General features: G+C 36.1%; 1 protein-coding gene across 1 annotated transcript; it reads right to left on the bottom strand.

The window, feature by feature from the left end:
* Positions 1 to 1,598: 1,598 nt before the first annotated feature.
* LOC144435701 (lysosomal alpha-glucosidase-like) lies at positions 1,599 to 15,717 on the bottom strand. Its single transcript, XM_078124308.1, has 17 exons — positions 15,227 to 15,717; positions 14,309 to 14,466; positions 13,474 to 13,642; positions 12,612 to 12,708; positions 11,811 to 12,049; positions 11,281 to 11,412; positions 10,721 to 10,831; positions 9,917 to 10,030; positions 9,422 to 9,506; positions 8,856 to 8,973; positions 8,446 to 8,579; positions 7,565 to 7,716; positions 6,857 to 7,005; positions 5,897 to 6,038; positions 5,121 to 5,343; positions 4,469 to 4,671; positions 1,599 to 4,172 (listed from the first exon to the last, which is right to left on the bottom strand). Exons 1-17 carry the CDS (start codon positions 15,647 to 15,649, stop codon positions 4,107 to 4,109), a joined length of 2,715 nt encoding a protein of 904 aa, XP_077980434.1. The 5' UTR covers positions 15,650 to 15,717; the 3' UTR covers positions 1,599 to 4,106.
* Between the last annotated feature and the right edge of the window lie 5,092 nt (positions 15,718 to 20,809).

Below are 20,809 nucleotides of genomic sequence, written 5' to 3'. Positions count from 1 at the left end.
TATACTGGTGATTTTGGGGTGTTTGTGATGGCGACGGTCATATTGACAGTGTAGTGATTTTTGGGTGTTAATGGTGGTGATGGTGGTCGTATTAGTTATATACTGGTTATTTTAGGGTGTTGGTGGTGGTGGTGGTGGTGATGGTGGTGGGCTTAGTGGTTTAATAATGTACTAGTATTTTTTGGGGTGTTGTAATGGTGTTAGTTACATTGCCTATGTAGATATATGCTGATAGTGGCAACAGTGAATTTATTAACTTTAGTAGTGCTTTAGATGAAGTGGTACAGTTTTGTTGTGCAGATCTGTTCACAATACTAAGTTACACAAATGAGAAAAATGAAAATGATGGAAATGTATGTTTCTGTCATTTCTGAAATTCCAAATATAGACAAGTTAAAAAATATCAGTGATTTCCTTCTCAGTTCATGTTTTAGGCTTTAAATATGAGGAAATGCCAATAGAGTACTTGCAAACCCGCCATTTTGAATATCTTGAATGTTGCATCATGGGAAATATGAATCAATCACTATTGTAAACAATATTGTTACATTGTTTGTAACCACTAATAATCTAGGGGGGTGTCATCAATCAAATGACATGTCAATTTCTGCTCAAAAACAAAATAAACAAATGCCAAAAAAGAAGGAAAAATCGCATCCTTCATATGTACTGACTAAGCTTTCCGGCATCCACAGGGCACTCTGAAGTGCACGTGTGTGAATTGGAAGACTGCTACACTTTTAGCTCTCTATCTATAGTTTCCCTTTATTTCATCACCAGCTGGACCAATGTTATCCCACATGGAGAAAGTGAGTAGCATTATTCCCCTTAGAAGAATGGGAACACGGCGAGACATTGGTGACTCGGCGCTCTTCCTTGCAAGCGGTGCTAGTTCCTACATAACTGGCAGTGTTGTAGTGGCTGATGGTGGTAACTGGCTGACACAACCAAATGGACAGGCCTATGATATAATGAGTAAAATGTAGAGCCGCTAGTGTGGACTAATCTTTCACCATCAGTGACCAGACGAATATTGTGGAGTCCGGAACTTTTTATTTTGAATGGTCGATTGTAAAAAATTATTTTTTGTAAAACTTTTAATGAACTTTTTGTGATGACTGTTTTTTTTCTTGTACTTTTTCTGAAAATATGAAACGTACCAAGCTGTAGAAATGTCTGTGAAACTTAAATCTATAATAAAAGTGAAAATGTTGTACAGTTTACTAATGGTGTTATAATTCTTCTGATTTGCATACAGAATCCCCAGTATAAAGTCATTATTGAACGTGTATGTCCTTCAGTTGATTTTAGGACATAACATGACTGAACCAGGACTGTGTCTCTAATTAATTAGCATAGCTGACTTTTTACCATGGTAACATAATACTGACCATAAGGTTTTACCACAAATGACGAATGGTTCTCTCATGTGAGCACAATGTTACAGTTGACTGTTACTGATAACAGCTTGTGTATTGAACCATATACATTGTCATGAGTAATGTCATGAGAGGCATTTCAAATCTTTCTTACCTCCATCATGGCTATAGAAAAAAAACCACGAAACTTTTCTAGCATTTTAGATGCCACTTTATTTTTATTTGAATTTCCACTAAAATTTGGAAACTGATTCACGTTTCACCCTCTCTAATATAAATATACATCCATGCAGACACAGTGTCACTTATAAACAAAACTAGCCTAGAGTCAAAATGTGTGCGGATTTTGACTATCGCCTCCCCCTCACACCCATCATTTCCCTAGTAATAGTTGGGTATTCAAACCTAACGTTAGACATGGTGATGTTCACGATATGGTAACCAAGTTTGGTACTACTTCACACCTCTCATTCGTTAATCACATGGTGATACTATTAATGACATCTCACAACATGCAAATGTGAAAACCTAATGAAAATTGGCCTCAGTTTTACGGCCAAAGCTTCATTAAAGCATTGGGGAATGCTATGCGTGAGTGGAGTTGTTATCAAAATCCCCAAATGATTTGATTCTGGGCTGACACAAAACAAACCAAGACAGACCAGTAAAAACTTAGTCATAAAGTTCCTCAACCAACATTAAGTATATTTGGACCATTTTATTTCAAACTTCTGCAAAAATCATGTTTCTTACCTATGGCAAGACTAAGAAATGAAAAAGATATCTCACATTCCCAGCATACATACAGCACATGGCAGGTTACTGTTCATAGGTTCTGTTTGACCACACAGAAACAAAAGGGAATTGCATATTCTACACTTTAAGATAGCAAGATTGCAATTAGTTACTACATTTAGTCTGAATTGACTAGACACGTACACACACATGTGGATGCCAATGGTTTGATGTCTGTATGGTGGCACGTTAGTTCATTTCATTTACACAAAATGTAGCAAGAAACTATATTCATGCAATCTTGCTATCTTAAAGTGTAGCATGTGCCATCTTTATTGGTTTCTGCATGGTTACATGAAAGAAAGCCAGTGAACAGTAGCCTGCAATGTGCTGTATGTGTGCTAATTATTGAATACAGAAACAAATTATAGAAATATTACACTCCAAGAAAACATTTGTTGGTGACATCATAGGACCTCCCACCTGAAGATTTTCAAAATTTAAAAAGTCTCGCATACATATCATGTGCCATGTTTTATGAAACAAAATGATGTGTTATGAAATCTATCATACTATCTGATGTAGAACACTTTAAAAAAACCCCAAAACATTTGGTCAAATGATACCTTCTTTGAGATGTGAATTCTTGAGTAAGCATCTTTTAAATTCAGTTTTTAAAAACAGTATACAAAAGTAGTCACTTTGCACACAAAACAAATCTCAATATTTCAAATCATACATTTACTGGAATTAGTTTTTATTTTGATATTTGTAATGCTGTAGAGTAATCTCATTTGCATATTAAATTTTAACCTTGTATTCATAAGTAAGATTGGCATAAATCCTGAGGTAAATAATCCACTTGAAATATTTCACTGACTATGATTACTTCATCATAAGAAAAATTAACAAAATAAATGACAAAATGCTTGCACCAGGTTATAGCTCCACCATCATAGTTCATGCTTGAGTGCAAGTGTGGTACACTCAGGGTATTTGCACAAGCGCTTGCAGTGTTCAACTCTGGCTGTACGCAAGTAGAAGTGCTGCAGTAGACACTGCAAGTATCAGTGCAAGTATCCCAGAGTACCCACATTGGCACTCACATTGTATGGGTTCTGTTATTACCAGGTAGTACATATATTTATCTGAAACAGTTTGGTAAAATCATAATGTGTGTAATCACATATCATATGCATGCAGTGTAAATACCACTTCTGTGTGTACACCAATGCAAGTAAACTTCTGATTATAGCAGCATCTGCATAGAAAAGAAAGCAAATCAGCCTCTACTCGTCCTATATTGAGTCTAAGCAATATCTGACTGCATCTGTACAACATTCAGTAACATCACTATGACAATTCATGTTAATTTATTCGGCAATAAAATTCTTCTGTTATTATCATCGAAGTTTTATCTCTTAGGAGTTCATGTCATATTTGGTCACCACTGATAGTACTATGTCAAACCTACAAAACAACGTCAATTTGTTGTTGTTGTGAAGTTTACAGAATATCAACACCTGTTACTGGTTGAAAATGACATTTCTGAATAATAATAACACATTTTAGAAATTAACATTAAAAATAAATAAAATGTTGGGTCTCAAAGACCTAAGAGTTTTGTCACTTTTCAACTTTGACTAGAAAGACAAGGCCCCTTAGGTTAGACTGAACTAAGAAATAATATTGGGCAATAATATTTTAATATAATTAAACCTAGATATTTTTGCCGCTCAAAAATGTTGTGATTTTACAATCTTCAGCTAGTTTCCAAAAACTAATGTTACACATTTCTAAGCCTGGGGCACTGTGTTTATATACAAGAACACAATTTTAGCCACTGCTTATTTTGTGTTTTTGTTTTCCAGTAAAATAAGAGAAAACTAAGTTGCTATCGAAATGTTTCAGGTTTACAATATTTAGCATGGTATTTAACACAGTACTGTTATTACATTGATGCTGCCACTGGTGTGATCACAGGACTATCAATCAGTACTTCCATGAAATATTAACTGGTATCTTCATAGACAGTGACATCTGTTGAATACTCAGAACCTGCAACCAACAAGAGAACAAAGATGTAATCAAAACAGAATTTTACAGAGTCAATCACTGTGCATTAGAAACAAAACTTACCAGGTCACTTTTAAAACATGGCAGTTGTGCGATTCATACATGCATGCCTTGGGGTCCCATGCTATGAAAACCTACTTGTAACTTTTTATTTTTTGAGTGACTCTCCTTCCCTCAGATCCCTGCAGAAAACAAATAATGATGGCTGCCCTCTTAGTAGAGGGTACATTAGCCCCACGAATCTTTGGTCTCACTAATTTTAATACTGATATTCTCACCTGGTTTTGAGAGTTATAGGTGAATGAAGCTGCCTTTCCATTTGCTATGACACTACTGGGATTTTTAGGTACACCAAACACATTCACAGATCCAAGCAGCATCTTATTAGCATCTGGGTAGCCATTCTTGACTATTTGGGATGTGATTTTGTTTCCAACTGCTGAAAACTTTATGCTGATATATGTTCCCTTCTCAAACGTACCTGAAAAAGATATGATGTGTGTGATTGAAAATCCTAAAATCCTAGACATAGAGTGATTGTAAAAGTAACACCAGACCAGGTTTTAGTAAATGGAGAGTCTTGCAACAATCACCATAAAATATATGTTATGACTCAAGAACAAAGGAATACATCATCACATTCTACAGAATTTTAAATACACCTGTCTTTCTGAAAATCCTGGCATGTAGCTATCGAAAACAGAGGCAGAAGGTGAGACAAACTTCTTGAAAGTCATCTGTGACCCCTGTTAGATTAACAGGTGCAAAAGGTTTAAATGTTCTAAATCAGTGGATTGATCTTTTGACTGACGTGTACAGTTGAAAAATTTCAGACAGGTTACAATTTTCAATTTTGTGTTTGGAACAATACTAATAAAAAAAGACAATGAATTAGCTGCTAAAATGACCAGACTGTGACTATGTTCTTACCAATTGTTTCACCATCATCCCAGAATAGTTCACCATTTGCTACACCATCCAGAGAAAGAGCCACTAGTAGTATAAATTTGTTTTTCCTGCTTTCTGTTGTTGTAGTGTTAGGTTCTTGTAGTGGTAGGATGTGACCACCTCTGACGTGTAAATTTAATTTATCCATTGGTGCATCAAGTTTGATGTACTTCCCTTGAGTGGACTGACTCGTCACTCTGGCCCCCTGGAAAACACACATTACACCAAAATTGTACAATTTGTGTTTTAGCAATCAAGACTGACAAATTCTGTAGCTTCAAGTTCAAGCATCATTAGCTGCAACTGGACTAAAATATTTTGGAACTGTTCTGTTAGATTTAATGACTTAGTCATAATATCGTAATCCCTGATCAGTACGGAATTATGTATAAGTAAACATATTAGCGTAGTTATGCACATGATATGGTACTGTAAAAATAAATCTAATCAAAAGTGATTTTTGGGTTTGCACCCTAAAATCAAACCCCCCCCCCCGACACATACACGCACATGCACACAATCATGATTTCAACCTGCTAGTAAACTGTACCACTTTTGAATAGAAATCACTTCTAATTAACTTTTACTATGTATAATTATTGCATTTAATAATTTTCAGTGCATATATTGTCATTTGTCTGATTGAAAAGATTCTACTCCAGTTACAGCTAGCAGAGCTTTCAGTTCAAATTCTTTATTATGATTACTCCGCGGTATAATGACTTACTATACAATGATGGAATTTATTTCATACTCACTGTGTAGAAGTCATACCAGGTGTCATCTGGAAAGTAAGCATTGACAGTAACTGTATCTTGATCTAGTACTGGAGATATCATCAGAGCTGCTCCCCATAGAAACTGTCTGTCTAGAGAATATGTAGTCTTGTCCATGTTGAATCTGTAGAGAGAGAGAGAGAGAGAGAGAGAGAGAGAGAATACAGTGAGAATACAGAGAGGGAGGGAGGGAGGGAGGGAGGGAGGGAGGGAGGGAGGGAGGGAGGGAGGGAGGGAGGGAGGGAGGGAGGGAGGGAGGGAGGGAGGGAGGGAGGGAGGGAGGGAGGGAGGGAGGGAGGGAGGGAGAGAGAGAGAGAGAGAGAGAGAGAGAGAGAGAGAGAGAGAGAGAGAGAGAGAGAGAGAGAGAGAGAGAGAGAGAGAGAGAGAGAGAGAGAGAGAGAGAGAGAGAGAGAGAGAGAGAGAGAGAGAGAGAGAGAGAGAGAGAGAGAGAGAGAATAAAGTCGTATATAGGTAACCATGTCTATCTTTGCAAATGCAAAGAGAGCCGACTTCTGACTGAATTATGTGTAATGGACAGTAGGAGTATAATTACATTGAAACAAATGTTTAGCGTGGTCGTACAATTTTGGTCAACTTTCTGATCTTTCAATTGGGCATAAATCTTATTGTTATAGAGTTTCAGGGTTCCATAGTTTGTGACACTGACATACATGTACATCGTTGCAGTGTACAATCACCTGACAGAAAGCCTGTATTTGCCACCAGATCACTATCTCTTGTATGTGTGATATATCGGTAACTGAAAAGGTGAATTATATAATCTAGTTTGTGTGTGATATGTGTGTATGATATAACTTTGTATGATACACCTTATAGCATGTGTATGCAATATGACTGTGTGAAAACAGTATGTGTGTGCAGATAACTTTGTGTGCTTGTTTGTGTGCACGCATACATGACTTAAAACCAAAGAGTACTTACTCAAACATCAAAGGTCTTGCTATAGTTGTTCCTGAGACATGGTTTTTATGAAATAATGTATACAGGTATGGTAGAAGGGAGTATCTTACTAAGAGTATATTACGTGTTGATGCTTGCATAGCTTCACTGAATACTGTTGGATCTTGGTCCTGCAAGTAAGAGCAATTTCAAATTGATACTTAATAATACCAAATTTTTCAGTACATTGTACATACAAAAAAATCTGAAGTAAGTAAAACTCTAGACTTATGATATATCTCTGAAGGACTGTGTTTCTAGTTATGATGGTTGAATGGTTAGAATGGCTGGTCTTAAACCTGCAAGTTGCCATATGAGCCACATCACTGCTGTTTGTTTCTGAATGGTTAAAGATGTTGGGCAAGATTTGAATCATGATTGTGCCTTAGTCAACCCAGATGTATAATTTGGGGACCTGATAGGAATGTTAGGATTGAATGCTTTAATTAATCCTATGTGCGTACAGAAGCTGCAATGGATCATATGCTCCCCGGGGAGTTGAGAAATTATACTTGGGTTGCTGTACTGTTATAGGTCCATGCTAGGTTAATAATTGTGAAGTGTTTGTTTTGAGTAAAGTGAGGTAAAGAATTTATATACTAACATTATTACTAGGTACTTGTATATAAATGCATGAGATTTGATTAGTGCATTAAATCACTTGAGATATCATGACACAAGTACACTTACTATGGCTCCAAGTGTATTGTGATTTCTTGAAAAGGGATAAAAAGCTCCAAGTTGATGCCATCTTTGACAAAGTTGTTCAGTTGTGTTTTCACCAAAACCACAAATATCAGCACCAACCAAAGGAATACCAAACATATTAAAGTTCAGAATACCTAAATTAGAGAACATATACAAGAATTAATATTTAAACAGTAATTATATTACATTACTTCTTTATACCCTTCAGTGATTGGCTTAGATTATGTCACATGGTACAGACTAGTCTCCAGAAGTGACCTACATTATAAATATCCATAGAGTGAACACTATTTGCTTTCTAATTGACTTGGGGCACTAGTAGTAGCCATGTGCTATGACATCATAATTTGTAGTAAGTTGAAACTCTTGAGTTACCTCACAAAATGGTAAGATTTTGTATTCACACAGAAAAAGAAATAATTGGGTGTTTGAAAGGAGTGTTTTCATCCTTCTGTGAATAACATGGCAAAATGCTTGGATATCGAGAAGAAATCTGATGCAGATTTATTTCTGTTGTCAAAATATACTATGTGGAAGCTTAGCAGAACATGATCAATTGTATTAAATGTCTAAGAATGTGAAGTGTTATAAACATTATTGCCTGGCCGTATATTCAGACACTGTAAGATGTCATATTATGCCTTGTCCATTATTCAGCAACTACTTGCCTCAGCTTTCAGCCACAGAAAAAAATTGCAATTAGTGTCCTCATGGCTGGACAAACTGAACTATAACATTTTTATAACTATAATCACTACAATATTTAGGATGGCAACCCCCTGATGACATTGTTAAACAAAATGACCGTCTCCAATTCATGATACACAACACTGTAATTTGCACTGAATTATATTAAAATGTACCTGGGATGGAATAGTAAATGTCTTTCCATCTACTGTTGTTATCTCCAAGCCAATGGCCGCCATATTTACCAGAACTTGGGAATGTTGATCTGGATATAATCAATGGTCTTGTACCTCTGATGTTAACAAGTGCTCTATAATAATGAAATAGTCACTGTGGTAATTATCTATGGTATATCTGTCTGTCTGTCTGTCTGTCTGTCTGTCTGTCTGTCTGTTTGTCTGTCTGTTTGTCTATTAGCAGTATCAACTTTAATATGAAGCTATCATTTCAGAGAGTCCATATAAACTGTACATTGTGATGGCAGGACCTGTCTGTCTGTCTGTCTGTCTGTCTGTCTGTCTGTCTGTCTGTCTGTCTGTCTGTCTGTCTGTCTGTCTGTCTATTGATACTAACAGTTTCAACTTACTCATGTGTAGCTATCATTTCTGAGAGTCCATATAAACTATGTACATTGTAATGTGATGACCAGTGTTGTTGGGCTGACATACATAGAGTCTTAGCATATAGCTTGTCCTCAATAACATCTGTGTAGAATAAAATAATACCAGTTCAGTATTTCACAGCACTCACTCACTCACTCTCACTCACTCACTCACTCACTCACTCACTCACTCACTCACTCACTCACTCACTCACTCACTCACTCACTCACTCACTCACTCACTCACTCACTCACTCACTCACTCACTCACTCACTCACTCACTCACTCACTCACTCACTCACTCACTCACTCACTCACTCACTCACTCTCACTCACTCACTCACTCACTCACTCACTCACTCACTCACTCACTCACTCACTCACTCACTCACTCACTCACTCACTCACTCACTCACTCACTCACTCACTCACTCACTCACTCACTCACTCACTCACTCACTCAACCAACCAACCAACCAACCAACCAACAAATCAATCAATCAAGAAGTGTATATTATCTTTACAACAAATTGACATATGTTTTTTTTACCTGGAACATATGGTGGATTCTCATACTTGTTGTCGGGGCAACCATCTTGTGAACCATCAACAAAATTAGAAGGTTCATTCATGTCCTGTGAGGAATATACCAAGAAGTGAGATTCACTACCAACATATTCACTACTTCTTTAATTAGGTAAGTACCATCACCAGTTTGGTATAAACAGGTACTTATATACATATACCTTTCATTTTGATGTAGGGGTGGATAAAGATATGTACCACTCAAAGGGGTTTAATTTGTTGGCGTCTGTGTGTTAGGCATTTTTTCATGTTAGCCATACACTCTCAACCATGAGACCCCCCCCAACTCATCAGCAAAGACTATCAGAGTAACACCAACAAGTGTACATGTATTTCACAGTTCCTACACACTACGGCGAGTAAAATCAACAATTTTGTTAAGATTTCTGCTTAAACAGTAAAAATAAAAGCTGTACATGTCAGGAAAACGTGGACTGTACGTGCTCTGATAACTACTTACAATCCACATTCCATCAAAGGCTACTTGGTCATGATATCTCTGGGCTTGTTTCTGCCACCACTGTTGCGTCACTGGCTTTGTAAAGTCTGGCCATACTGTCTCTCCAGGCCATACCTGTATGGATTTTGAATATATAACATCATTGAATGCACAATTCTCTGTTACTAACTATTGCTCCCTAGGTGCATTATAAAAATAATGAATATTCGATTTGTTGGTTGGCACCATAACTTCCACTCTACATGCATTACTATAGGTGTGTGTGAGAATTAGTCGACTTTCTTATTTTATTTTGACCCTCTAGCATGAGGTAAAATACTATTGCAGGTACCAAGGATTGTCATCAGTTTCCAGACTTCAGTATGCCAGCTGTCTGAATTTTCATTAATAGTAATTTAAAAAACAATCAAAGTCAGGTTATTAGAAAGACAAAAGATTGTATAGTTTGGCCACTGGGGGCGCCATTCAACATCATATTTATGGTCAGAAGTAGACACAAGAATCATTCAGTTATTAATAGTTCTTATTCTTCTATTTCTGATATTTTAAGTTATAGGAACCCATAAAGTTCATTTTAACACCCATTTCATTAACTGCTTAAAAAGATAGTGTGAAACAACATAGTCCAAGTCCTTCTTTGTAATTCAATACATTGCAAAAAATGTAATTTATGTATAAAAAATTTGTCATTGAACATACAGGAAGTGATTTGTAAACTAACTGGCTAATCACTTGTAACAATTTCACGCAGCAAAATGACAAAAAAGTAGTTTCAAATTGATATTAAAATAGAAAACACCTTACCCTGCCTCTCACAAGGGTGCCATTTTCAAATGCTATGAAAACACCCATTGAGACACCCTCATCATAGGTTGCATAGGACCCCTTAGGTTGCGTATTACTAATGCCTGGATCCTGTGAGATGAAACATGATACACATATGATAAATCTGTGAACAATGAATATGGTTGCATTTATTTCAAACCATAGTTTAAATCATAAGGGTTGTTAATAATTATTCTGTAGTACAGTAATTAATATGAAAGTTGGATGACTTTTCAAGTTAAACAAGTCTTTGTACAAGACACTGCACAAAAATACATATACATTACATATTATTCCATGCATGAACCAGGTTCAACACTAAATATGGAATATATACTCTGGTTGTTCTATGTCACGACAATGCATGTCTATGTCATTGGTTTTGTTGTGTTTGAAATATGAGTCAAACATTCAAAATTGATTTACTGACCACAGGATGCATTGTCCATTGGTTACCATGGTAACAACAACAACAACAACAACAACAACAACAACAATAACAACAACAACAACAACAACAACAATGATGATGCACTCACCACAAGATTCATATAATGTTGACCATGAGCATGAATGTCTTTGATGACATCCGGCAAGTTTGAGAATGTGGCTGGATCTAACTGCCAGTCAAGGTGTTTATCCATGTAATCTATATCATTCCATTGAGTATCCTGAAAAACAACATGGAAAACAAATTAAACCTGTGATAATTGAAGTTATACTAAGCACAAGTCATAGTCTTTGAACAGAAATATCATGTATTATGTAGTATACGATGGTTTGTTCTATGTAAAGACAACCCTTGTTTATGTCAGTAGTTCTGCAATGTTATGAGTCACAACTTTTAAAATTGTCGTTATTTTTTCTGATTTTTTCATAAATTGCGCTTGAGGAGGGTGTTTATATTATTTTCCAATATTTTACTTCATTGAGCTGGAAAATACTCATGACCTAAGGGTTTGTCATTATACTCTTCTAGTGACTAACAGTAACAAAGGCCCCTTAGGTCACTTGTAATTTCCTTGGCTGAATAAAGGAAAATATTGTGAATAATATCTAACTGTCGTACCTGTGGTATTCCAGCTTTTCTCATACTCTGTACAACTTGCATTGTTCTGTTTGCAGATTTATATCCCCATCTACACAGATGATAGCCTAAACTCCAATATGGTGGCATGTAAGCCCGGCCAATAACCTCAGTGTACTGTTGTATGACTTGGTCTGGAGTTGGTCCAAGGAAGACATAGAAATCTAAGATTCCACCTATAGTTCTGTATGTGATGGCAGGGGTTGGTTGTAAGATTACATCTACAAGTGAAAGAAAATATCACTGTTTACTAACAGTTTTACAACTTTGAAATTTGGAAGTTTCATTGTCAGAAAGCTACTAGAAGATTACAGGAACATGTTACAACACAGCGCAATACATGTACAATTCATTATAAAACAATCACACTGCCACACAACACAGCACAACACAGCACAGCACAGCACAACACAGCACAACACAGCGCAACACAGCACAACACAGCACAGCACAGCACAACACAGCACAACACAGCGCAACACAGCACAACACAACACAGCACAGCACAGCACAACACAGCACAACTCAGCACAACACAACACAACACAGCACAGCACAACACAACACAGCACAACACAGCACAGCACAGCACAACACAGCACAACTCAGCACAACACAACACAACACAGCACAGCACAGCACAGCACAACACAACACAGCACAGCACAGCACAGCACAACACAGCACAGCACAACATAGCACAACACAGCACAACACAACACAACACAACACAACACAACACAACACAACACAACACAACACAACATAGCATGACATACTTACCCATGGCATTACTATTGAGAAGGAAGACACCATGTGAATAACCATTGGGTTCTACAGCTAGGTAGAATGGATGGGAACCATACAGGTTGGCATTCTCCTGTTATAAAGATCCAATGGAAAAAAACTACATGAATTTATAGAGATCAAATTGAGTTGGATTTATAATGGAATGCTTTGTCTTCTACAGTTTATTTGCATATTTTTCCAATTTGTTGAATCTGTAAGAAATTGACAAACTGAAACATCAAGTCGCAAAAATGATTATAATTTGACAGTATTCTGACATTATTTTCTACATTCTGTTGGATGTATGTTTAATTTAGACCACATTGTACCTTTTATACTTACTCTATCGGTGTCAACATATATAATGTATGTCATGGTATGTACCTATTGTGAATCTCATCTTAAAAGTGTGAAGCCCATACTAATAACATCAGCTGGAAGTAATCACTGCACTTTTACCGCCCTTCTGGTTAATGTTATTCATATGGGCTTCATGCCCATACAGTGAGGTTTGCTAAAGGTGTACTAAAATTCTTAGGATTTTTGCCTTTTGTTTGTTCAAGAAAACTTAAACCCATTCTTAACAAACCAAGATGTGTCATCATGCAAAATTTTAAACTGGTGATCAACTGATAAAAACAATCTAAATATATTAAAATACATATCTATTAATACATACTCTATGACTGTGGCAATATCATATGTTTGCTATGCCAAAATTTCATGTTTTTCTTGCATTTGCACTAGTCACAAAAATAAATTGTTTGCAATTATAAAACAGTATACTGCAGTATCCTGTTGACTATTTCACCCATTGGCATATTTTTCACCACCTTTAGTAGATTTACAAACTTACCACTGGTGGTTTATCTCTAGCCCACATTGTATACCTAGACCAATTGATATCGTGTAGAAAACTCCCTCTATGCTCTCCTAGTCCATAAATGTATGGTGTTGGTAGAAATGAAGACAGCTGAATAAATTGATCAGTGTATATGAAGGATCGGCTAATGTTGGTATTGAATCTGGTGAAAGAGAACACAATAAACTGATATATGAAAAATGTCACATAAAGTGATTATTTGACCTACGTTTGTACTGAAAATATCATAGTATGTGAATTCCATATATACAAAATCATGTGAATGCACTGTTACTACCAATTTAGAGAGTTTCAATTTGGCAACACAATGTTTTTTTTTATATCTCACACTATATCTTTTGCTACCAATTACACACACAAAAAAATGCAGAAACTGATAGCATGCAGATAAACAGTTTTGTGTTTTGATCTTCCTTGTCTCATCCTACAGTGATGTTGATTTGGACAATGTCAGATTTAAAATCCAGACTTACTCCATCTGCAAGGGTTGTTGGTGGCCTATTGGTCTTGGTCTATTTTGTTTTTCACATTATTTTCTTCAATTAGGAAACCATTCTAACAAACTTTTAATGCATTTTTAATTATTGACTTATTACACACACAGATTTCGTCAATTTTCTTTCAGAGTATTTTTTGAAGAAGAAAAACTTGGTAAAAAAAAAGTTATTTTAGTAAAAGTAAAATCCAAATAAATACCTATCTTTCAACCATATGGCCACTTTAAAGTACACTTTAGAAAAAACACAATGATAAGGTTTTCTTTGAGTTAAAAACTTACTGATGGAGGATTGCCTGGATATGTACTTACAATGTTTCATTCATTCCTTGACCAGGGTCAAATCTAGCAACTCTAATACTGAATGGTTCTTGCTGTAAATCAACCTCATAATTGGGTTGTGACACTTTCTTTGTAACTTTTGGAGTTTCAATTGGAACTTCGTATCGTTGGTTGTTTGGATCATAAATCTGTAAAGTAAAATGGTATTTACAAATTTTACAAAGGATTAATATTTCTATGAAAAGGAAATGATTATATGACCTTTTGCTTGGGTTAGAATTTGAGACTCTCGTATGATTCTATTAAGGAAATCAAGCTATATAGTCAAACTATGATAGACACAAACTCAAACTCAAACTAGTGGGTGGTTGTAGTGCCTTAGTTATGTGGATACAAAAGGTGACCCTGTAATCAAGATAATTAATGTAAAAGCTGATTGAGGTTGAGGTAAACACTGAATAAACCTGTGATGAGTCCCATTTTACAAATATACACAACAAACATCAAAAACTCGGGTAATAATAAGTACTCTTGAAAAACAAGACAAAAGCAAAGAATAACTAAACTTTTTGTGTAAAATACATCAAATGCAGCGACTGAAAAATAAAGATTAACAGCATCAATCTAAAACAGTGCTAGGAATCAAGTAATGTCATTTAAAAAAGACACAGACAGCAGGGCTGAACATATCAATGGATGGATTTATCTGAATAATTTCATTAAAATACATACCGTGTGCCTAATGAAAGTGTCTGTCTGTCTGTCTGTCTGTATGTATGTATGTATGTATGTATGTATGTATGTATGTATGTATGTATGTATGTATATTATTATATATATATTTGTATATTTATATATATAATATATAGAAATATACACATAATGTATCCCAATGGCTGTCATGTTTTCATTGCCTATAGTGGCAGATTGTAGTAATGTGTTACTCACCTTGAAATGTACTCTAGTTTCAGTTTCGTAGTAAACATCAATTTTCAGATGCATAATGTCATTAGGGTAATAACTTTTGGTTGTTCGTTTCAAATCAGCTGTGTAACCGTACTCCGTTTCCTTCAAATTACTCAAGCTGTAGGTGGGAAAATCACTGGGATAGTAGCAGTATGGGATATCTAGGGGAGGAAGTTTGCTTCCAACACGACGTGGGATGGTAGCATTTCTCAATCCTTTGGGAGCTTTCCAACAACAACCCCTAGATTCGCACGTCTGCTGGGAAATTTGCCCTTCAGGATCACAGTCGAATCTGAGTTTATCGTCGAAACTGCATTGTTGTGATGTGGTAAATTCTATGTTGCTCAGTAACACAGTAAAAACGAGTACATATATGTACGTGCTCGCCATGACTCTCGTTATCATGTAAGCAGCAGCCAACGTTCAACGGCGTGTATTTTTTGGGTCACACACCGTGTCTGTAACTTGTGAAGTTGTTGTACAGTCGACGTCTAGTCTAGTCGCTGTGAATGACCTCACAAGACAAGCATGTGACTGGAGGTCATCGAAGGTCATAATTTTGTCTGAACAGCGCCACCACGTGGTGGGAGATACGATTGTCGTCGTCTGCTGTTTGTTTGCATGATATAAAATTACGGATAACGTTGTTCATTGGTCAGTGTTTCTATGTGGTACAGGTGGTTATGCATTGTTTAACTATAAAATGCAGAGGGAGCCCAGGTGGACGTTTCAGTTTGCCACGTAACCTACAGAAGACACATCGGTCTCTGTACTGTGCACTTGTGACTTGACATGTGGTACTGGTATACATGAGTTGTCATTTGCTCAGTTTTCATTCTTGGTTTGTGTGTCCATTTAATTTGCAGCCAGTATTTCTGACACTTTCCCTTGCTGCCACAGTTTTGTCACTTCGGTTTAAACATTTATAGCGGGGTTCAGCCTGAAGTTGAAGGTAAGTTTTGTTGAATATGTATATAGAATGTAGGTAGAATCTTCCAGTTCCTCCATGCAGTCCCTTTATCACTATCGCCCTCTATATGTAATAGAGGACTGCAGTGCTCCATGACATACATACATGTATATTCTGTTAAAAGCTCTAATCGAAGCCTTTCTTTGAGAGAACTTAACGCTATCGACAAGGATGAAAGAAAGGGTTTGTGCACAGATCTTGGAGGGTCCCCAACAAGATCTAGAGTATATAGGGGTGGGTGGGTGGGGTGGGGGGAGGTACATGATAGATTAAATGCATAAAAGACTCCTAAGTTATAAATGGAATTGGCCTCTTAATTATTCAGAGAAAAAATTGACCTACATCTACTTTTGACACTGGCATTATATGCCAACACCTCCCCCTCTCCCTGCCTTCTCCCTCCCTTCTTCCATGAGCACTACAGTCGGGATCATCAATGAGTTTCAGGATATTCATTCTATAGAAAGTTACAATATATTGATACAGGATTTTTCCCTCAATTTTGATTTTACCCAAGATCTTCTTTTATAGTGTTTTTGTTATGTTCTTGTATTTTCTCTTTTATCATTCTAGATGGAAATTGTTAAGTGTCACCACGCCTTGGCATTATTGTTAATTTTACTGGAATTTGACATCACACATGGCAGTACATCAGATCTGTACCTCCCTATCTTACAGTCTAGAGTGACCAAGACACTTCTAAGCAGTCAACTTGAACACAATATTGGCACTTTCAAGTCTGAATTACATAGGTCATTTGAAGGTCACAGGCACAGGGAGAGAAGATCTTCACATGGTAAGGACAGTTCATTTCACCATAGCTGCAATAATTGTAGCGTTTGATGTGATTTTGAGGGTTTTTGTTCCGAAGTTTAACCCGAATCAAACGCTACAATTATATATATATACATCAACATCTCCTGACGAGTGATTTACTCACGAAACAGGCTTGTAGAGACGAAAAACCCGACTTGATTTTCTTCTACTCTCAACATAAACTCCGCTCTGCATGCAGACTTATCGAGCATTGCTACGGATAAATCTTACCACTGACTTCCTATATATATATATATATATATATATATATATATATATATATATATATATATATATATATATATATATATATATATATATATATATATATATATATATATATATAATATTCCTGATATGTGCAGTACATTATTATTATTAAAAATTTGGTTTCATAAAGTGCAAGTTTTGAATATTTTTTGTCTGCGATCAGTTTGAAATGTTTGTAATTTGATATTTGGTTCTATTAAGATAAGATAAGATACTTAAAAGGGTAATTATAACGCCTACTGTAAAAGTCTGGACTTGAATCTGACATTGTCCAAGGGATTAGCGACAGTGTGTCAGATTCGAGTCCTGACTTACTCCTCCTGCTGCAGCTGCAAGCTCAACTCTTTCAGCCATATTATCATTGTACGTCACGTATTCAGGTTAATCTCAAATCTTAAAGTACCATAAAGTTTTCATGGTACCTTGGTGTTGCGTGCAAGATGTTCTGCTCACAAACTTGGCCAGTCCCAGTAATTACATTTATTCACTTTCCATAATATCTGTTTTCTTACAGAGGCAGCTGTGTCCAACTGGGTGCTAGATGACGTTCAGCCTGTTAGTTCATTTAATATAAAACATGTCTCAACAATTGAACACTTCACACATAATAACATAGATTATCTAATGGTTGGGGCACGACAGACAGCTGATGGCACGAGTTTCACTACCATGTCCACCGTCTTCCAATATGACAACTCCACGAATACTTTCCTGGATATCAACGTGAAGCTAGAGACTACGGGTGTTTCCGATATCAAATCCTTCCACATCAATGGTGCACTTTACTTGGCTGTAGCTCAGAAACAGGATGATGCTGGACACGTTGATATGAAATCCAACATCTATAAATTTGATCCAACAGCTAATGAAGCATTCCAGTATGTCCAAGGTATTCACACCAGTGCTGCCACCGACTTCAAATTTATGTTCTACATGGATACAACATTCCTTGCAGTTGTCAATGAACAGACAGAATTATATGCTCACTATCAAACTGAGTTAGAGTAAGTTTACATTTTTTATATTGTAATCAGTTTCTTTACCCCAAATAAATATATAACAGTACGTAAATGGGGAGTCAGGAAATAGCTTACAGCTAGTCTGAGCCTGTCCACTCACATATTAATATACAGAAATTCACAGCAAGGTACTCAATATGACTCAAAATATATAATGTATTATGTACACACGATTAAAATTACAAATATACAGTTGATCAGTTATACTCATTATACTACTCCAGTAGATGTTGCTTGAAGATTTGTTTGTTTGAAATGATATATAAAGAGTTAATACTTTTTATATTGAGAGGGATGTCATTCCAAATTTTTGTGCCAGAAAAAGAAATTGAACTCGGATAACCCTGTTTCTCATTGATGCACCTTAAAATGACAAGTCTGTCACTGTGTCACTGTCAGTGAGTAGGTTACTAAAATGAGAAGAAAAAGTCGGTGTGCGTAATAACATTATTCAGAAGGGGGCAGTAAAAGTGCAGTGATTACGTCCAGCTGATGCTATTAGTATGTGTTTCACACTATTAAGATGAGATTCACAAAAGTTGTATTTGATGCAATGTAGTTGTCTGGAAATTGCTACAACAATGCATCTCTTTGATTCTAGTGTATATGAATGGCTTGGCAACCACTTTGATCATGTAACATCAGTAAACACCTATGGAGCGGCAGATTTGTCTACATTTACAATATCTGGTACACCATATTTTGCTGTAGCACAGTACATTGATAATGATGGTGATTATAGTGTTGGCTGTCCAGTCTACCAGTATGATATCTGTAAGTACAGTCTGCATGCCAAATTGTTTGTCTTCCAGTGTGTGTCTGTGTACAAGTGTGTGTGTGTGTGTGTGTCTGTCTCTGTCTGTCAGTTTGTCAGAGTGCTAGTTATTTGTCCTTTTCATGTCAAACTTAACTGCATTTAAAAGAGTGGCATGTGTGTAACTTTTAATTGTTCATTCATGGCAGCTGGTGGACTGATCTTACTGCAGACATTAGAATCAACTGGCGCCATAGACATTGAATACTATGAAGTGAATGGGAACCACTATTTAGCTGTGGCTAATAATTTAGAAGTGAGAGATGGTGTACAATACTCGGACACAGAATCTATTATCTACTGGTGGACAGGTCAGCCATTCTAAATTCTACTTAATTAGCCTTTTCTGTAATTTCTACATAGTCAGCTAAATTCTTATCTTATTAACTTATAGTTATTTTCCAGTTCCAAGATGAATTAAGTCTTCTGCTTTCTGTTGTGTTAGGAATTTATTAATTTCTTCAACACCTACTTTGTTGACTTCATTTTGTATGGCCAGCCATGCATTTGGTCTCAGACAACCACTTTGTTGTTAGTTGTATGACATTTGGAAAGAACAAAGAAAAGTTTAATTCTCATTTTTCCTATAATCTGGTACATCCTTGTTTGACACTACATTAAAAAATGGCTGAAAAGTAGGTAACTGGGATATTGAACCTTTTTGTGCTCATGATTTGGTTCAGAATCCGGGTAATATGAACAAGGAAGATATTATAATAGTTTTTGCCTAATTGCTGCATGGATAATTCTGAATGAGTTTTTACGTTTCAAATGGGAATAAGCTTGGAAGCCTTGTGTAATTTACTGTAAATAGAAAATGGTACTTTTCTGTTGATCATGTAACAAATGAATTAGTGATTATGAAGTTCGATGGACATCAGTTTATGGTTTTGCTCTCTCTCTATTCAAAGTTTCATAGTTTGAAAAATGAGGTGACTCTTATGAATTATGAAAATATAATTTACTGACACCCTCTTAGATATTAACTCCAGCTTTAAATATTGCATTAATTTATAAATTTACAAACTACCTTCCCTCACAGGAAAATATTTTACTGAATACCAAAGATTTGAAACACATGGTGCCACCAAGATAAGAAGTGTTCCCTTGCCCAATGGAGAAGTACTTCTTGTTGTTGCAAATGCTGCTGTAAGTATGTGTTTTTGCCTTTCAAGATCTGATCAAAATACCAAGGTGTCATGAACACCATTTTATACAGTGTCTTTTTTTTTGACTTTGTGTCATTTCTAAGAGAAATATTGTTACAAGAAATAAAATTTTACTAATAATGCTTGACATGAAAGTGATCAGTTATTCGATTTCTTGATTGATGCTGTGATTCTGTTCAACACAATGTCTTGCATTACTGTGGGCACATGTGACAGTGAGCTGGCTTTCTGGTTCTAGTTTGACCCTCTAGCAAGAGGTAAATGCTATTAAAAAGACTCTTATCCACTGTATACAGGGGTCTTGTAAGGGTCGCTACAGGTACCAAGAATTGAAAGCATTACTAACATATGCACACACATACTTTTTTCAATGTCCTTATTAAATTTAAAGAACCAATTGACCCAACCAATCTTGTAAGGTGTTACAAAACCCATAATGTGATTGGACCCAAAGTTTGTTAGAAAGGGTCATCCACATGATGTCTATGCTTAGATGAATGCATTTGA

This window comes from Glandiceps talaboti, chromosome 5 (assembly GCF_964340395.1).
Source record: "Glandiceps talaboti chromosome 5, keGlaTala1.1, whole genome shotgun sequence".
Classification (NCBI taxonomy): domain Eukaryota; kingdom Metazoa; phylum Hemichordata; class Enteropneusta; family Spengelidae; genus Glandiceps; species Glandiceps talaboti.
Note: the sequence above shows the minus strand (reverse complement) of the source record. Positions and strands in the feature narration are given on the sequence as shown.